General features: G+C 47.7%; 2 protein-coding genes across 2 annotated transcripts in view; one reads left to right on the forward strand and one right to left on the reverse strand.

The window, feature by feature from the left end:
* Positions 1–402: 402 nt before the first annotated feature.
* The window catches only part of COL4A4 (collagen type IV alpha 4 chain), a 103,936-nt gene continuing 85,841 nt past the window's right edge, over positions 403–18,497 (reverse strand). Inside the window, exons 40-47 of the mRNA XM_021682955.1 lie at positions 17,685–17,840; positions 15,235–15,342; positions 14,149–14,157; positions 11,338–11,463; positions 5,621–5,737; positions 3,653–3,841; positions 1,606–1,892; positions 403–1,237 (exon numbers count right to left, since the gene is read on the reverse strand). Coding sequence (XP_021538630.1) covers positions 974–1,237; positions 1,606–1,892; positions 3,653–3,841; positions 5,621–5,737; positions 11,338–11,463; positions 14,149–14,157; positions 15,235–15,342; positions 17,685–17,840 — 1,256 coding nt within the window. The 3' untranslated portion in view covers positions 403–973. The remainder of the gene's footprint in view (positions 1,238–1,605; positions 1,893–3,652; positions 3,842–5,620; positions 5,738–11,337; positions 11,464–14,148; positions 14,158–15,234; positions 15,343–17,684; positions 17,841–18,497) is intronic.
* On the forward strand, positions 9,777–10,157 carry LOC110574311 (60S ribosomal protein L31-like). The gene has a single exon (XM_044913436.1). It carries the CDS (start codon positions 9,783–9,785, stop codon positions 10,155–10,157), a length of 375 nt encoding a protein of 124 aa, XP_044769371.1. The 5' UTR covers positions 9,777–9,782.

Raw genomic sequence — 18,497 nt, forward strand, 5'->3', positions numbered from 1 at the left:
GCGCACACCGAAGACTAGCTGGACCCCGACTGGGCAAATGCCGTCTGTTTGGAAGTTCACTGCAATGGGGAGTCCATTTTTGTGAATCACTGCCTTAATATTCATTAATAGCTCTAAGGCTCTTAATCCCTTATTGAATATAATTTTTTCCATAAATGCTACTTTTCAAAAAGGGTTGCCAAAGTAGGCATTTCCATTCTCTGAAAAATGCAGAAGAGAACACATTTTATGTTCCTCTGTGATGTATTTATGCTAATGTAGCATCTCCGGAATCCAGCCACTGGGGTCCTTCCTGGCATAATGATTCATTCTGCTTTGAAATGAACTGTTAACACTGGCTGTGTGGGTTTTTTCTTTCTTTCTTTCTTTCTTTCTTTCTTTCTTTCTTTCTTTCTTTCTTCTTCTTTTTTTTTTTTTTTACATCTTCTTGGGTCACGGTTTCACAATTATTTAAAGTGCATGGGGAAACAGATTACAGAAGAAATCATTTTGAGATGTTGGAAATCTCTACTTTCTAGTTTCATTTGTCGACCTATTTTTTTTTTCCTATAAAAATCCATCCGGAAGCCCACTGTATTACAGAGTAATTGACTTCAATTGTTTGAGGTGCTATTAACCAATGAGTGAAGTTCTCAGTAATGTAATTTGTAATCTGGCCTTTATCATCTCTTTGCCTTCCTGTGAATTAGCATCATTTTAAATAAAGCTGGCTCTTCCATCATCCTCAAAAACATAAGGATATCTGGGTTTCATCAAGATTGGTAGGTCCAAACAAATCCATACGAGGAGCATTTGCTTAATCTGCCCCGAACAGAGGAAGGGATGAGAGGTCAGTGGGAAAAACCACATACACGGAAGGGGCAGCTGAACCCGGAGTCTGAAATGAGCACCATTAATCTCTTAGCGCAGCCTGGGCCCCCCGGAGGCCCCGAGGAAGTTTCTCCTGGCCACATGTTGGCCAGCTGTGGGTTCTCTAGCTGTGCTTCATGCACACCTGGCACCTGCTGATCCTCTGGCGCTGGGCCTGGCTCTCTTTTAAGGTGTCTGGCGAGGGCGCCGAGGAAAACTGCAAGTCAGGTCTCACTGTCGTCAGCCAGAAGCTATACTCGTTTGCAAAAAAGTGGCAAGTTCCCTGCCTGCCTTGGCATTCGAGGAACGGTGCGGCTCGGAAATCTTCCAGACAGCTGCCAGGGGACATGAGGGCCTGCCCTCCTCCCTGGTCCCCGGCCCCTGTGTGCTGCCAGGACAAGACAGAGTTAGGGCTCAGACACGGGCAGACGACCCCAGGCCCAGTCCGTGCCACATGGAGGGCTCCCAGGAATAGCTGACTAGGATCCCCCGAGGAAAGGAGTGGGGGACACAAAATGAAACCACTTTCTCTGGGGGGACTGAGACAAATCCAAAGTCTACACCCTCGCAGAATCATAAAAACAAACCAACCAACCAACCAACCAACCAAACCGGATCGGCAGTAAGAAGGAACGGCCCCGCATCTGGACAGGCTAGGGTTTGGGGTGGGCTTACGACCCCACGTCCTAGGGCCGTCTGTCCCTCTGCAGAGCTCCTGGAGTCCCCGGGGGGCGCGGGGGGCGTGCAGGGGCTCACCATCAGGAACGAGTACCCGATCCACAGGCTCCTCCAGGTCCGCGGGCACGGGGGGATGGACTGGTCCTGGCTGTGCAGAGCCACCACGGGCGCCGGGGCCTCGCACACCGCACAGCGGCTGATGTAGGGGCGGATCTCCTCCTCCGACAGCGGCGTCCCGGGCAGCGGCGCGGCGCTCGCCAGCCAGTAGGACCGGTCGTTCCTCTGGCCGTAGTGGCACACTTGGTGGATGTTGCAGTAGGCGAAGGGCAGCGTGCTAAACATGGGGAGGCAAGACCCTGCCAGCCCTTGGGAGGGAACACGAGGCAAGGTGGTGGGCGAGGCGCCAGGCCGGCGGTGCGCAGGGACCTTGCCCGCGCGCGCCCTCCGCAGCCACGCGTTCCGCCGCCCAGATGCACCTGCCAAAGCCCGCTTCTGGGGCAGGCGGGGAGCGCAGGGTACGCGCTGACCGTTCTGCCATCTCCCTGGCCCCGGGGCCAGCCCTCATCCACTCATTCACTCCTCATTCCCTCGGGAACTGAACCGAGCAATGGGCCAGCCGCTGGAGGGGTGCGGTTAGTCCAGCTCTGTCTCCACAAAGCTCATGCCCTGGCTCGGCTGGGGAGACGGCTGGGCATTGGGGCCGTCAACACACAGCATGGCCAGCCCTAGGAGTGAGAAGGCAGGCGCACGGGGACTTCGGAGAGGATACCCGGAAGAATGAATCTATGCTAGGACCTGAAATACGACCGGGATTTGGCCAGGTTTGAAGATGGTGACTCTTCAGAGGAGGAGAGAGGGCCAGAGGTGAGGGAGTGTGGAACTCAAAGAAATCAAAGGAATTCCGGGGGGCGAGGGGTGGGGGGACGTCTGTGTGTCTGTGTGTCTCAGGGGGTCCAGAGAGAAGTCAGACCAGAGGCTGCGGGTTTTGTCTGTCTTGTAAGGAGCTTAGATTTTACCCCAGGGCTCTGCAGAGCTTTGTGAGGAGGCTCTGGCTAGACCGGGGTGGGAGGAGACGGATGGAACAGAGGCCAGGCAAGGGGGTCGCGAGGAGGCGAGAAGTCCAAGAGCCAAAATACTAAACATTACTTCTTCCTTCCCCCTGACCCCAGGCCCTCTACTGGGAAGGTCCACGGCTAAGCCCAACGGGGAACGACCTGTAAGCAACTGTCACAGCTAGGCCTGCGCTCCTGCCCACCCCTGCTAACAGCAGGGGGTCATAGCCCAGTGAGGGCAGTGAGGAGGCTCCCCCTCCATCAGCGCCCCCTGCTGTCATGTCCCTCCTGTGCCCACTACCCAACCATCACCAACTGGGCGAGACGGCGTTTGCCAGCACCTGGGTAAACTGACTCGAAATCAGTCCTTGCAGCTTACCAATCTACTAATGAAAATGGACAAGTGGGGCGCCTGAGTGGCTCGGTCAGTTAAGCGTCTGACTTGGTTTCGGCTCAGGTCCTGGTCTCAGGGTCCTGGGATCAACCCATGTCAGGCTCCTGGCTCCGCGGGGAGTCAGCTTGAGTTTCTCTCCCTCTGCCCCTCGCCTGACTCCCATGTGTGCCTGCGCATACTCTCTCAAATAAATAAGGAAACAGACAAGCAGCAGCAAGGGATGACTCCCAGAATCAAGTTCTATAATTTAAAAAACCAGCTGGAGTGGGGCGGGGAGCTAGTACCAGCTAATTGCACATCATCTAACCGCCCCCGGCCGCTGTGGATGCGCCATTTGACATGTAAACACAGGAACTGACCATGGCCTGATTAAATAATGTACTTTGGGAGGTAAAAACTACACTTTATATAAGAGTTAAATTTAACCTGCTGAGGAAGGATCATTTTTTAAAAATGAGTCAGTAGCCGGATGATAACTACTGTAGCCAGATTGAGCTGCTCTGGTGCCCCACAGGATCGCTGCTTTCATAGAATTCACTGGCAATTAGCATGATTGTTTCAAAAGAAAAAACTCCACAGGAGAGGAGTGATCCCTGAAGATGTTGATGAGTCTGTAAAATTAACCCAAAAGCTGTCCTCCTAAGCGATGGACGTGGATGACCACGTGCTCCACACATACCAAGGTCTTGATTGTGCGCCTTCTCCTGTCCTTCCAGGTATAAGAGGCTGTAGCCCGTCCAGAGCCTGGGCATGCCCGCGGGGCAGGCGGGTTCGCCATCCGTCTGACTGTGGAGAACCAGGAGGAAGCCACTGAGGTATCCAGGCCCAAACCCTTTGGGCCCAGGGTCCCCAATGGGCCCAGGAGGGCCTGGAGGAATAAAGAAAAAAAAATGGAGGCAGGTTAAGGGGGTTGCTTTAACAAGCACTTCTGAGCACCTCCGTTCTGAGCACTCAGGGAGCAGAGAGGAGCATGACAGGGCCGGTCTCAGGAATGGCCCCTGACAGGACTGCAATATATACAAACAACTCACTCAGCAAGTATTTATTCCAAGCATCTCCCAGGTGGTCAGATTAATTTAGCATAAAAACAGATGCGGGAGGGGAGGTGAAGGGGGGATGGGTTAAATGGCTGATGGGGATTAAGGAGGGCACTTGTTGGGAAGAGCCCTGGGTGTTACACGTAAGTGATGGATCACTAACTTCTACTCCTGAAACTAATGTTACACTGTATGTTAACCAGCTGGGATTTAAATAAGAACTTGAAACTACAAAAAACAAAACAAAAAGAAAATAGTGAACAGACAAAACTCCCTGCCTTCCTAGAGCTTACATTCTACTTGAACAAGAGAAATGACAAACCATAAAATGTGTTAGGAAGTGATAAATGCTGAGAAGAAAAAGATGGGGTGGTGTCACCCCTGCCGTGTGACCTCCCAGATATGTGTGACCTTCTCAGACCGGACTGGGAGCCTGGTGATTGTCAAAGCGGGTCTTCCTTATCCCTCCCAGACCTCTCCCACAGTTCTGGCATATCCAGGGGATTGGGACCCACATGCACCACTTGGACCTTCTTTTAGGAGACAGGGAGGAGGAAGGAAGCCCTAGTTCCGGCATTCTTGCCGGCAGGTGGGAATTGAGTAGCTCTGCACGATGCGAGCAGGGTCTGTCTCCTGTGGCATGTCTAAGGGGCTGGCCCACTGAAGGAAGCCAATGGCTACTTCTAATTGCCAAGAGCCAAGGGGAAACCAAAAGTTGTTTATTTTTTTTAAAACTCATTTCTGGAAGATTGGCAGGCTCTCCCCATCTATACTGTAAACCAGAGGTTACAACGTGGTAGCTTGTACTCTGGATCTGGCCTGATCCCCTGTTCCATTTGACCAGTCCAGACTGCACGGCGGGGGTCTTGGACTTGGAAAGCAGAGCGTAGGCAGCATGGAACTCTCCCCTCTACACACAGCAATTGGCTGAGGCTGAGCTGTAGGCTCCGTTTTGTTACAGACATCACCGGCCCCCTTCACTCCTCATTAACAACCTGGGAGATCCTCCGCGAAGATGAGACTGTACCTGGGAGTCTTGGGGTCCCCAGCATCCAGCAATGTTACCTGGCGCGTTATATTTCAAATTACTATTCTGTCATGTCTTACCTCTCTCCTCACCCAATGCCTACTCCCCAATTTTTTTCTTAAGAAGGAGCCTTGTATTCTATATAAATGCATCCACAGTTGTGCAATAAGATGAAGGGAACTCAGAAAACAGAGGCCAAGTGATTCGGCCAGTCGTGGCGGGTGAGAACGCCCCTGCCACCCTCATCTTCCTCACGGCCTCTCAGTAGCGATCACACACAATGCCAGGCTTGCCTTGGGAAAGGCTGAGTCTTTTATGGTAATGCATAGTGGTTTGGGGAAATACTAAACGGGGGAAGAAGGCCTGGACTCATCTTTTTGGTGGTTGAGGATCAGTCAGAACGTGGGGGATTCATCCTGTTCCACTCTTGCTGCTTCTGCCTCCCTAATACCTGGTGAGTCCACATCTAAGGCAAATGCTTTTATAGGATCAGTTTGGAAAGCCGCTTGAGAGGCCAGGGATCTCATACACAGTTCCCAGATCTATGGTGTCAATGAAAAGAAGAGAAGCTGAAAATTTTTACCTGGTACTCCAGGGCAGCCGGCTTCTCCCGCGTCCCCTTTGCTTCCAGGAGGCCCAGGGGACCCTGGGAGTCCATCCTCACCCCTCCTGCCATCCGGCCCAGACTCTCCTTTGCACCCTGCATGAGAGTTCACGACGGCATTGGTGAGAACAGCAGGACACGGGCTAGCCCTTCCGGCCCGGGGCTCCCCCTTCGGACTACACTGCATTCACTCACGTCGTCTTCCCAGATACATGGAGTTGGGATTGTACTATGTCGGCTTGGTGGTGGGGTCATTAGGCTCTGAGAGATCAAGCCATTTGCTTAAGTAATAAGCCAGTAATGGGCAGAGCCAGGATTTGGAGCCAGACCAGGGAGATGTTGGAAGAGAGGTCTTCACGTTTCTTCATATTCTTGTATATTTAATTTTTTTAATATCAAACATATCTGATGTCTATAATTCAATATTAGCCTTATTAATGATTTTTTTAAGAAAGCTGAGTGGAGGAATAAGTAAAACTTAATAGGATTCATTGGGAGTCAAGTTACATTTGGAGCAAGATAAGAGCAGCAGTTTTTTAAAATAATAATTGAGGGTTCACAAGGTGGGAGGTACCACCCTTTACGTGGATTAGCCAATTTGGTCTTCTCAACAGCCACATGACCAGGCGCTCTCGTATGCCAGCCTGCCAGTGGGGAGACTGAGGGTCAGGAAGGTGACAGAGCCGGTCCTGCGTGTTGAGGAACCGCGCCCAGGCAGGCTTCATGACAAGCTGCGGAGCTCAGGTGCGCCCCCTGGAGGACGTAAACTGGGGGCCTGGCAGCAGTCACACGGATACTCGAGGGGTTCAATGTTTGGTTCCTTATGTCCGAGGCATCAAATCATTAGCCACAATCTCCTCTCATGAGTAGCAGATAGGGTCCTTGGCTGTGGAGGAGTGTTTTGCCATTAGCCTGAATTCCCTGCATTACTAGCCCCCCAAGGGTTCTGGTTTCTACCTGTTCTTCGCTCTCCCTTTCCCGCTCTCTCTGTTCTATCTTTCTCTCTGCCACGAATTAGCCTAAAACGAACCATGAAGTCAGAGAGGGCTCACGTTTTCACTCTTGGACTTGTTCTTCAAGGGAGTGGGGAGCTACCTGAGGGTTGAGAGCAGGGGACTGGATGCTCAGGTGATCAGCTGGATGTCCCACTCGGTTTCCTGTCTCCCACAGAACCCCCTCTTACAGCCATTTGAAATGCATGCCCCTCCAAACCTCACTGCTTTTGAAATCCTGTTCTAATATTTCCTGCTTGAGAGTGTCCCATGCAAACCTCCTCTGTCCCCACCAACAGCCAGTCCGTCCCCTCCACATCCCATGCTGGTATCCCCAGTATGCCTGGCTTTTGGGGTACTGTCATTTCTCTTTCCGCTTCCTTGGGTTTTAAACAAATTCTCTTGGATTGTCATGCAGTTCCTGGACTGCATTCTGTCCATGATCATCATTCAGGAGGTGAGAAAGGAAACCTCTCCCCCTCCCCATCTGGGTGAGAGATGCCCTCTCCTTTCCAGTAACTGGGCAGAAACCTCTTTCCGGGTGGGGGCTGCTGTGCGCTGGCTGGCATATTCCGTGCCACCAGCTTCAAAGGGAACATCAGTTACTTCGGAAGGAACACAGGGCCCTGATGGTGAGCTCAGAGCATTCTTTTATCTCTCCCACCCCACGAGATGATTGCAACATGGGGCCACTGTGCTGTTCTGGAAAGGGCTGCCCAAGTGTTGACAAGCCAACAAACGGTCTGATCATTGAAAAGGCCACAGGCATCTTCCTGAAATATCAGCGTGCGGCAGGATCACTGTCGATCTGGGGAAAGAGCTCCCCCACAAGATGTTGAAATATAGGCTTTGTTCCCTTTGGAGAAATTGTCAGGCAATTTCCAGAGATAGGAAGGAAGGCCTTTTTAACCGAGTTGTGTGCCTACGTCTTTCCCTATGTGGACTTGTTCTCCACTTGGAACTTGTTTCAAGGACTAGAGCTACATCTAAAAGCCCTCCAGTGTTTGATGGATTACCTCCTCGGAGAGCGTCACATGTTGACTTGAGGATTAAACACACTCTAACAGGATGTGGAGATGTCCATTAGGCGGTAACAGTTCAAACCGATATGGAAACCACCTTTGTGTTCATCCCAGGAAGCCCCAGCCTTTGAGGGCCCCCCGGGAAGGAAAAGTTATAGATCAAAGAGACGTGCGAGCAGAAAAACTGGAGGCCTTCCATGGTGGAGGACTCTTAACAGAAACAAATTATATTTAGTGTGGCTGTTACCCACTCACACTGTTACACACTCACACTCAGCAAAGAGCCAGAACTTTGTTTTTTTCTGTATAGATCTCGGCTACAGCACCAGGTTACAAAATCAGCTTAGCAATGAAAGAGGTTCGGAAGGGAAAACAAGAAGAAGCCAACAACGTCATTTGAAGTGGAGGTGGTCCTTCCCAGTGGCAGCTGATCCTTCGCAACCGACCTCGGGGGCAGCACATACGACCCCCAACACCGAGCTGAAAGAATCACCTTCAGGAGAGGACAGATGACGAGCCACATGCCCTGAAGATGACCCAAGTCAGCCAGGGTTCAGCCGCTTTGGACCCTCAGGATAGACTTACTGCTTTTCAGCAACTGGACAGTGTGGCCAATGTATCCAGGGTGGCCAACAGAAACAGGCAAGGGAAGGGGGCCAAGGAATATACTGCAGGCAAAGAGGGTCCTTTATAGCAAGAGCTGGAGGCCCATGTCAGAGAAGAGGGAGCCAAAAGGGAACACTGGCATGGGAGTGGGTGCTTGGGGGGAGGGCAGAAAGGAGCTCCAGGGAAGCTGAGCCATGGAGCAGCGCAGCACCGCTGTGAGACCAATGGGTGGCACCTCGCGGGAAGGGCTGTGCAATTGTCTTTTTTTTTTAACATAACTGTCACATTTTGTGGCGCAACGGTAGCCTCAGGTGCCCCCACTGCCAGCAGGCAGGGTCAGTGACATCAATAAGGAGAGGGCACAGGAAGCCAGAGAAGACCTTCTGAGGCCACCTGCAACCAGATAAGCTCATCCGACCCCAAGTTGGGCAGAACGAGAGATGACAGGTGATCAGTCGCAGCTGGGCCCATGTAGCGTCACCTATCAGCGCTCTTTCAGAAACCCACAATCTATGGACAGAGAATCCTGAATGTGCCCAAGATAACTATTTGCCCATTTGTTTTTTTCTTCTCAGTCACTTTCTTTGGTTCTTTTCCAAAGCCACCGCAATGGGTGAGCCCAACCGCCCAACTGGTCTCAACTGGTATTGGGGGCAGCAGCGGGTCATCTGGGGAGCTTTTCCAAAACACTGATCCTCGGGGTCTTCCTCCTTCTGCATCCCATTGGTCTGGGAGGAGGCATCGCTCTCGTTTCCAGCCCCTCCATAGCGAGGACTGAGTCCCTAGGGATGGCGTCGCTCTTAGCTGACTCTTTTAAGGACAGCACTCATATAATATGGTTAGGGTTTCTCAAACTTGAATATACATATAAATATTCTGGGATCTTGTTAAAATGCAGATTTTAACTTGGTAGGTCTGTGCCTGAGTGGCTACTGGTCCTTGGACCACACTTTGAGTAGCAAGGATGCAGCTGACCTACCCCACCTGTGCCCCCGCCATCTCCCTGTTGGAAAGTCTGGTTCCTCAAAGCCCCGTCTCTCCTTATAGGCTCTGTTCAAAGGCCGGCTCTTGCCTCGGTCTCAGCAGTCCTGCAGCCCTCCACACTAAAGTTCACCTCTCCGGTCCCATTGTCCTCAGGCCTTTGCCAGAAACTCCTCGAAAACACAGACTATGAACTCCCATTATTTAGAGTTACTTATGTTCGGCCAGCTATTTCTGCCATGAGGTTGTGAGGCACTGGAGGGGGAAAAACACATCTTACTCATGTTTGTATTGCCCACAACACCTAGTACCATACTTTCTAAAGAGCACAGAGGATCTGGAAGTATTTACTGAAATAAATTTGCAGAACCCCAGTACTGGCCATATCGTCTACTTGAAAGTAGATTTTTTTAAAGGGGTGTGTATATATGTGTGTGGGGGGGGGGGGTCCCAGCCCCCAGTTGCAACTGTATACATAACAAGGGGGTTGGTTTGAAAAGTAGGTTGAGTGGCTTCCTTTCCAACCGGGGCCCCGGCAGAATGGCTCCCGCGAAGAAGGGTGGCAAGAAGAAGGGCCGTTCTGCCACCAACAAGGCAGTGACCAGAGAATACACCATCAACATTCACAAGCACATCCATGGAGTGGGTTTCAGGAAGCGTGCCCCTCGGGCACTCAAAGAGATCCAGAAATTTGTCATGAAGGAGATGGGAGCTCCAGATGAGCACATTGACACCAGGCTCAACAAAGCTGTCTGGGCCAAAGGAATAAGGAATGTTCCATACCGTATCCCTATGTGGTTGTCCAGAAAACATAACGAGGAGGAAGATTCACCAAACAAGCTCTACACACTGGTTACCTACGTACCTGTCTCCACTTTCAAAAATCTACAGACAGTTAATGTGGATGAAAACTAATCGCTGATTGTCAAATAAAGGTATAAAACCACACACACACACAAAAAGTAGGTTGAGTGACGAATGATTCTGACGGACGCAGAGCTTGATCCATGCAGTGAGTGACAAAGACCTATGCTCACTTCCCAGTGTCCCCCACGCTGTTAATGGAAGTTGCTCCAAGTGACACCCACTTAACTTAGTGCATAAACACAGATGCAGTGCAGCAAACACAAACAAACCAAAACCACTACCACTATGAGGGAGGCTCCAGGTTCTGGACGCTACCCAACAACTTCTCAGACGCCAACAGAGGGGATATCTTTTGGGCCCTTAGCTATTTGGCTTTGGATAACACACACACACACACACACACACAAACAGGTGATGCAAAACTCAAGTTCTATTTCCAATTCCTTTGTCCCCGAACCAGAAAGAGCCAAGGCCACACCTGGGCAGTGGGAAGCCAGGAGAGAGAATGGCCTCCTGCCTCCTCGGGTAATTTGCACACAGGCTATCTAGAATCCCGGGCACTGCCAATTGGTCTGAAGAGATCAGTGACCTTGAGCTGCCAGCCTGGACTCCCTAATTTCTTTGTCAGTGACCAGTGTGATGGGGATCTGTGAAGAGAAAATAAAGCATCTGGAAGATAGTTTTTAAAGGAATGGTTTGGTCGGAGTGCTTAAATAAGGATCCTGCTACCCTGACAATGAGCAATGAGCAAATCAATTAAATGAACACTCCGGTCATGACCATAATTTAGAACGACCCTTCCCCTTTCTCTGTCCTTCCTCCAAGCGAGGCACTTCCTTCCCCCCTTCTCCTAGGCTGTTTCTGCTCCACTGAGTCTCAATTCAAGTGTTTGTAATTCAAAATCAAGTCAACAGCTATTCATGACTATTAATAGAGCATCTACTCTGTCCTACAAGAGGCTTCAAAACCTTGTGCCCCAAAAGCTGCCCACGTAGGAGAGATTCAAGCAGGAGTTCAACATAAAAATAGTAGGCTTGTGCCGATCCAGTGAGGACATGAGCAAACCTTGGAAGAAATGTAGAAAAATGTGTAAGAGGAAGGAGATTACATTGCTTCCTACTCATGAGGTGTTTAGGCTCCATGCTAAAAACTACATAGCAAGACACCTAGATTTTCCTTCCAACAGCATCTGATGCAGATAAATGAACAACCAGTGTGAGCCTCATACCTGGTCCTGGAGGCCCTCTTGCTCCAGGGACCCCCATGGCTCCTTCTGGTCCTCTTGGGCCTGGTATCCCGGGAAGCCCAGGGATTCGGGGGCAGGACTCCACATCGGCAGGTGGCCCTGGTTCACCTGAAATTGCAATCACCACTTGTGTGACAGATTCCAACCTTACAAACAAGCTCCTTCTGTTCCCTCCAGAGTGTTCAACAGCCCAAAATAAGCTCCATGAAAACAGGACTTCTGTTCACTGGGGGGCGCGTGAGAAACTTCCAGAAAGCACTGTGTTAAATACATGACTGAGTGAGTGAGTGAGTGAATGGGATCTCAGAGGAAGCCAAACAAGAACAGAATAGTGAAGGCTGGTTGGGGCAGCAATAGTTTGGTGACCTTCACTGGATTTCTGATCTTCGGGCGCCGGTCACAGGTAGCAGTGGGAGAGCTCCCCAGATGACTCCAGTGTCAGCCAGGGCTCCCTCACTGTTCAGCGCTAAGAAGCTCTAGTTCTGACTTCAGCGCATCACAATCATCTGGCCGGCTGGTCAGAGCCCAGAGTTTCTGAGCACATAGGTCTGGGCTAGTGTAACATGTTCCCGGGTGAGGCTAACGGTGCTGATCTGCAGATCTTATTGGAGAATCACTGCTCTAAAGATTTGCGTGTTTTTCCTTCTTGGTTATGTTCACATCTTTAAGATATTTTTTCCTAAAGCTTCATTCAGTCACCCTGCAAATACTCCACAAGGGAAAAGAAATCATAATAACACTAATCAATAATGATAACAGCTAACACTTCTTGAATGCCTTATCATGTGCGAGGTCCCGTGCTAAGTGCTTTACAATGAAAGGCTCCCAACAAGCCTGTGTGTGTATGCGCCGCTATTATTAGAGTATTACAGGTAAGAAAACCCAGGCTCAGGTAAATAAGTGACATATCTAAGGTCACACAGCTAACACGTGGCAGAGTCTAAATTAAATCAAAGATGGCCTGGGTCTAAACCTGTAGCCGTAACCAGGACACCATAAGGCCTACAGAACTCTTCACATCTGCGTGATGAATTCCAAGAAATACAACATATTTTAAAAACACACTGCTTATCAGTTGTGGTTTTGTTAAAACTCATGCAAATGTGCAAAATAAGTGTAAGAACAGCAGTGATTCGGCAGCAAGAAAACTGTAGAAAATCTGGCCATAGTGACAACGTAGGTGACCCAGTAGTTAGTATGTCTGTGCAAAACAGACTCGAACCCAGGGCACCCGTGTGGCTTAGTTGGTTGAGCGTCCGGCTCTTGATTTCAGCTCAGGTCATGATTTCAGGGTCCTGAGATCGAGTGCCGCATCCGGCTCCGCGCTCAGTGCGGAGCCTGCCTGAGGATTCTCTCTCTCTCTCTCCCTCTCCTTCTGCCCCTCCTCCAGCTCATGCTCTCTCTCTTGCTCTCAAATAAATAAATAAATCTTTAAAAAAAAAAACAGACTTGAACCCTTGTCAGCTGTTTGGAATTTAATCTCTTATAAAATATTGTATAACACCACATGTGTATTTTTACAGTACATACAGTTTAACGTAAAATGTGGCTTTTCCACTCTCGGTGACTTGAGGGAGATGCATATGAATATTTCCTATTTTCCCTGAATCACCTTGTGGATTCTGGTGGAGCGAAGGAAGCAGGTAAGGGAACGGGGGGGTGGGGGGGTGGGGGGAGGGTAGGCATTTGGCTGGTGCTTCATAGTTAGGATTCTAATGTTATCTTCAAATGAGTTTATACATGCAAACACAGAGAGACGCTAAAAGGATGGAAGTGGAAACATTAAATATGAAACTGTAATTTTTATTTTTTAAAAGATTTTATTTATTTATTTGGCAGAGAGAGAGCGTACGCACGAGCAGGGGGGTGGCAGGCAGAGGGAGAAGCAGGCTCCCCACCCAGCAAAGAGCCTGATGCGGGACTCCATCCCAGGACCCCAGGATCATGACCTGAGCCAAAGGCAGACACTTACCCAACTGAGCCACCCAGGCATCCTGCAACTGTAATTTTTAAATAGAAACATTTAAAAGAGTAGGATTCTTTTTAAATTCTGATTTTGCTTTTCTTTACTTTTTAATAAACCAGAAGCTGAATGAAAGGGGCCAAAGTGTCTCTTGTGTAAGGACCCTGCATTCAGGGCAAATTTTCATTAGGGTTAATAAAGAGATGCCTGGAAAGAACAAAAATGTGTACACTCACTGAGTTTCTTTTTTTCTTTTAAGAAACTCTTTTTAGTCTCTTTGGAAACTCCAGACATGAAATAATATGTTGTTTCTGCATTGTGGTGAACACTTAGTTGAAAAGAATAACAGCATTTTCCTTGTAACACGCAAAGAAATTTGTTCCTTGGAAATGGACTTCGATGTTATAGGAAAACCTTGTCACAGCCCCTTACTGGGTGTGAAGTACCCATCTTTTCAGGTTGTTGATACTACTTATCTTAGGGATGTTCTAGTATTTATATTGTAGAATTTATAAAAGAAACTTATATGGGTATGTGCTGTAGCATTTGACAGAGAAAGCACTCACACTCTGCACCTGAATTGAAATTATGTAAGCTGAGTGTCTACTCTGCCCTGACAACCTTTAATGAGACTCGGCTTTAGAATGCTCTAATATGTGGTTACCATATCTGTAATGAGGAAGCGAGGGCACTGACGCCTCATATAATTACAGCATCCCATCTATGAAAATGTAACAAAGTATAACTCACAAGTACAGTGAAAAAGGCCAGTATAGAAATAAGTAGAAGCCAGATGTAGAGGAAATTACTGATTTTATAACAGCACTTACCTCTGGGACCTGGAGCGATCCAAAGTCAAAAATTGAAGCCACGCAACGATTTTCATATGGTGGAAAGAGATTTTGAATTTGTCAATTAGGGCAAAAGTGACATGGGTTATTTGAGAATATACATAATAACCTGAGGATGGCATCAATGATGAGCAAAATGACAGCATCTTATTTACATAACTAAGTCCACATCAATGTTACTGACAAGAACAGCTCTGATTTAATAATAGAGCTTTCACATCTAGAAAAATGTGAAATGAAGCTCTCTTGTACAATATAAAATGAATTGATTTCTTATAGCAAATATACCCTAATTTTACATATATAGAAATTCCGTTCCATAGGCAGGCTTCTGAAAATTTCGTATTATTTAGCCAAGGTTTATAGGTTATGCACAGAAAGGAAATATGAGATGAATCCAAGTATAAGCTATTTGTCATGTTGTTCTGTGATCCGTCGTAAAGCGGTGCAATTTATTTATTCTTTGGACTAAAGCACTAATTTAGGAGATTGCAAAATATTCCGAACTGACATCACATTACCGTAATATTGGTTTAGGATCTCAAAAGATATTATTTCTGCCAATCTCAAATACGCATGTCTGTTTGCCCTCCCAAATTTTCCTTGGCCTATTTTGATCCTATGTTGAAAACATGCTGTCGACTGAGCTTAAATTGAATAGCCTTTTTGTCTTTGTAGGAACTAATGTGTTTTACAAAAAAAAGTTAAATAAAACATCTAGGAAAATCAGTGGGAATTCAGGGAGAGAAATGAATATGGTCCTCACATACAGTAATCAAATCAGCCTTTGCCTCTTGTGTGAGGGAAACACAGATTTATTTAACTTAGAAATGTTTCTGTAAAATCAGCTCCTAATTTGCAAACTTACTCATTCTAATAATAAATATTAGTTTACCAAACATAAGATTGTGTAGTGAGGCCTGAAATAAATACAGCTTAACTCTTAGAAATTGCAGGCAATTTTGAGAATAAATTACTTGCTTCAAGTCGACCCTCACAGTAAATATTGAAACAAAAGGCTGTCTGTAGGCTGCTGGGTGAGATCATTAGGCGTTAGGAGCTTACCTGGAAGACCGGGTTGCCCTTGTCTGCCTGGAATGCCAGGTAAACCCTTCTCCCCGGGGAGCCCAGGAAGTCCTTGTGGCCCCTGCAGCCCTGGGAATCCTACTGGTCCTAAAAGGAACATAAAGACAGGGGCACTGGAATGGAGCAATATCAAGACAATGACAGTCAGGCGGACTGAACTCAGAGATTCACCCCAACAAAATTCAGGGCAAAGTCAGCCTTAGAATCCAGATGAGCCTCTCACTTTTTCTGTAAAGCTAAGAGCTACCTCTGTCTGAAGGAAAAACAAGAGTCCGTCAAAAGGAGTAAGGAAAATGGTTTCATGATCAAACAGGACTAAAATGGAATGAAAAGCCCTGTCATCCTGAACTTTCTCTGGAGACAGAGGACTGGCAGTGAAGGGAAAATAGGGGATGGGCTTGGCCACGTGGGACGATGTGCCTCCTGGCCCTGAGCTCCTGCCTCTCTTCCTCACAATCTCCTGTTTCATCCCCGCCAGCCACTCAGCGCCTCATGCGTGAGGTTCCTTCTCTTCTTCTATGCCTACTAAGCCTCACTTCCTCGGGGAAACCCTCTCTGGGGCCCCAACCCAACTCCATTTGCTCTTGATGTGCTGTCATAGAAGAGTGTCCCTTACTCGGAGCACCTGCCTCAGTTTATATTGATGGACCCTTTAGTGTGAATGTCTGTCTTCCCCAATGAAACTCTACACTGAGTATGAGTGGGGACTGTTTAAACCTGCTCACTGTTAAATTCCTGTAGGTACCTAATAAATGTTTGTGGACTAGATCAAATATTGCCCACTGTTTAAGTCTGAAAAGGTAAAATGAAGAAAATCCCTCCTCCTTTCCACAGTTAAACACTCTTTGGACCATACGCCCACAGGAATGGGAGTTAAGAAGCATGCTTAGTGGGGCGCCTGGGTGGCTCAGTTGGTTAAGTGACTGCCTTCGGCTCAGGTCATGATCCTGGAGTCCCGGGATCGAGTCCCGCATCGGGCTCCCTGCTCGGCAGGGAGTCTGCTTCTCCCTCTGACCGTCCCCCCTCTCATGCTCTATCTCATTCTCTCTCTCAAATAAATAAATAAAATCTTTAAAAAAAAAAAAAAAAAAAAAAGAAGCATGCTTAGTGGTTTCATCAATATTTCTAAGTCGTTGTATATCCTTTTGTTGGTAGCTGTTACTTATACTGCATAATATTTTCCCAATCCTGAAGAATATTTCCAGGTGGAGGTTCATTCTCTAGAGTAGCAACTGGGAAGAAGGAGTGTCTATTTGGGAAAGGAACAAGGTTATATAGCTAGCCTCTTCCTTCCCTTTGGTGACCAGCATGCTTGCCTGTTTATCCAATTCTGGGGTTCAATAACTGGAAGCCCACATACCTGCAGGTATAAGCCACATTCTCTAAAATTGATTTTATTGCTAATAAAGTTGAAGAGGGTTGTTGTGTACTGTTGTGCAGGTTGTGCACTGCACCATTACAGGGATGCCATTTGCACTGTCGTCATGGCAGCCTTGTGGTAATTTTGATCTTCATTTTGCCCTAATCTTTTGCTTTATTTCACATTCGGTTCAGAAGTCAGGCAGAGTGCCAGTTATTGGGCTGACTTTGACAGTTGCTTCTCTATCCAGCTTCCTTATCTATGACATAAGGAACAAAATGATAACCATTACTGGTCCCTTTTCAACAAAAAAGTTCTATGAACTGAATAATTCTCTGAAACCTGGTGACCAAAAGCTAACATCCCCAAATATTAGCAGTTAGGTAAAAGTGAATTAAAAAATATTTTGGCTTTAAAAATTGGGGGAATCCAATAATGGAGACTCTCTCATGAAAATAAGAGAGCAAGGTCAGCAGTCTAAAATCGAACTGTCCACTACAGAAGCCACGAACAGCAATGTGGCTACTCAACACTTGGAATCAGCGCGTCCAAACTGGGGTGTCCTGTACGCTGAGACACGAACCAGACTTCAAAGCTGGGGAGGAGGAGTGTCTTAGCTGGGAGAGGGACTAGGTCGTACCAACAGCCCTGGTCGTTGCACTTGTAATTTATATCAATGATGATATGATAACGCAGTAATATTTGAATATATTCTGTTAAAGGAAATATGAAAGTTCATGTCACTTATTTCTTTTTACTTTTTCAAATGGGGCTACCATGCCTTTTCATTACATGCATAGTTTGTGTTCTATTTCTGCTGTTAGTTCTGGTCTAGAAGATTATCAAGTATGTTATTAGGGGCTGAAGATTAACTTGTGTTTCTTCTTTTCACTCGTCCAACTGTTCCCCAAACTTGAGGACTCTTTGGGAAATTCAGGGCACTTAAGAAATGCAGTGACTACATCCATAGGAAATGAAGTTACCTCCCAGGGGTGCAGAAACCCAGACCCTGAAGGGCAAAATAACAAAAGTCTTCAGGCACTACTTAAGGAACAATGTGCATTCCTACCTTTCTGGCCATCTTTTCCATCACATCCTGGGAAGCCTTTGTGTCCTGAAGGGCCGGGTGGGCCCGGGGGACCAGGAGGCCCCGGCAGACCACAGTCTCCTGGTTCCCCTTTCAGAAGGTCGACACTCCCAGGGGGGCCTGGGGGCCCGGGCACTCCTGACCACAGGGAGGAGGCAAAAAACTTCTTTCAGTCAAAGACAAATGTGACTGCAGGCTACCTGAGAGCTCCTTAAGAAAAGTAACTGAATGCAAGCAAGAGATGGAGGGAATCAGAAGAATAAAAAAGTCAACAATATCAGAAGCGAAACAGGGATTGTCTCACGGAGCCCCCAAGCTGGGAGACGGTGTAAATGGTGTTAGTAACTGTTAGACAAATGAGCCTACAGAAAGCCTTCCTTCCCTTCCAAGTCAGCCCTTTCGGAAGCAGGGGTTTATGGCTTTTCTTTGCATTGTCATCCCACTGCTTTAATATGATAGGTAGAAGGATGGATGGACGGGCGAACAGACACATAGATGACAGGCTTTTGAGAAAAATCTGGCTGATGGAAAAGGAATATTCACTCAATTAAATATTTAATCCTCTTTGAAAACAGGGGTCTACACCCAGGAAGTGAGTCCAAATTCTACTCCTACTTAGCTTCTACACTGCCTAGGGTATTTTTGAGCATTTTAATTTTTCCCAGCGTCAAATAGAATCCCATAATCTTTTAGCCCACCCTGACCAAAATCCTAAAGCTGTAAAGGCAGGGGGTTGGGTCTGTCTGAAGGAGCGCTAGGAGCTATTAGCAACATGATTGTCTGCCCTTTGCAAAA

The sequence above is a fragment of the Neomonachus schauinslandi genome, chromosome 3 (assembly GCF_002201575.2).
Source record: "Neomonachus schauinslandi chromosome 3, ASM220157v2, whole genome shotgun sequence".
NCBI classification, from domain to species: domain Eukaryota; kingdom Metazoa; phylum Chordata; class Mammalia; order Carnivora; family Phocidae; genus Neomonachus; species Neomonachus schauinslandi.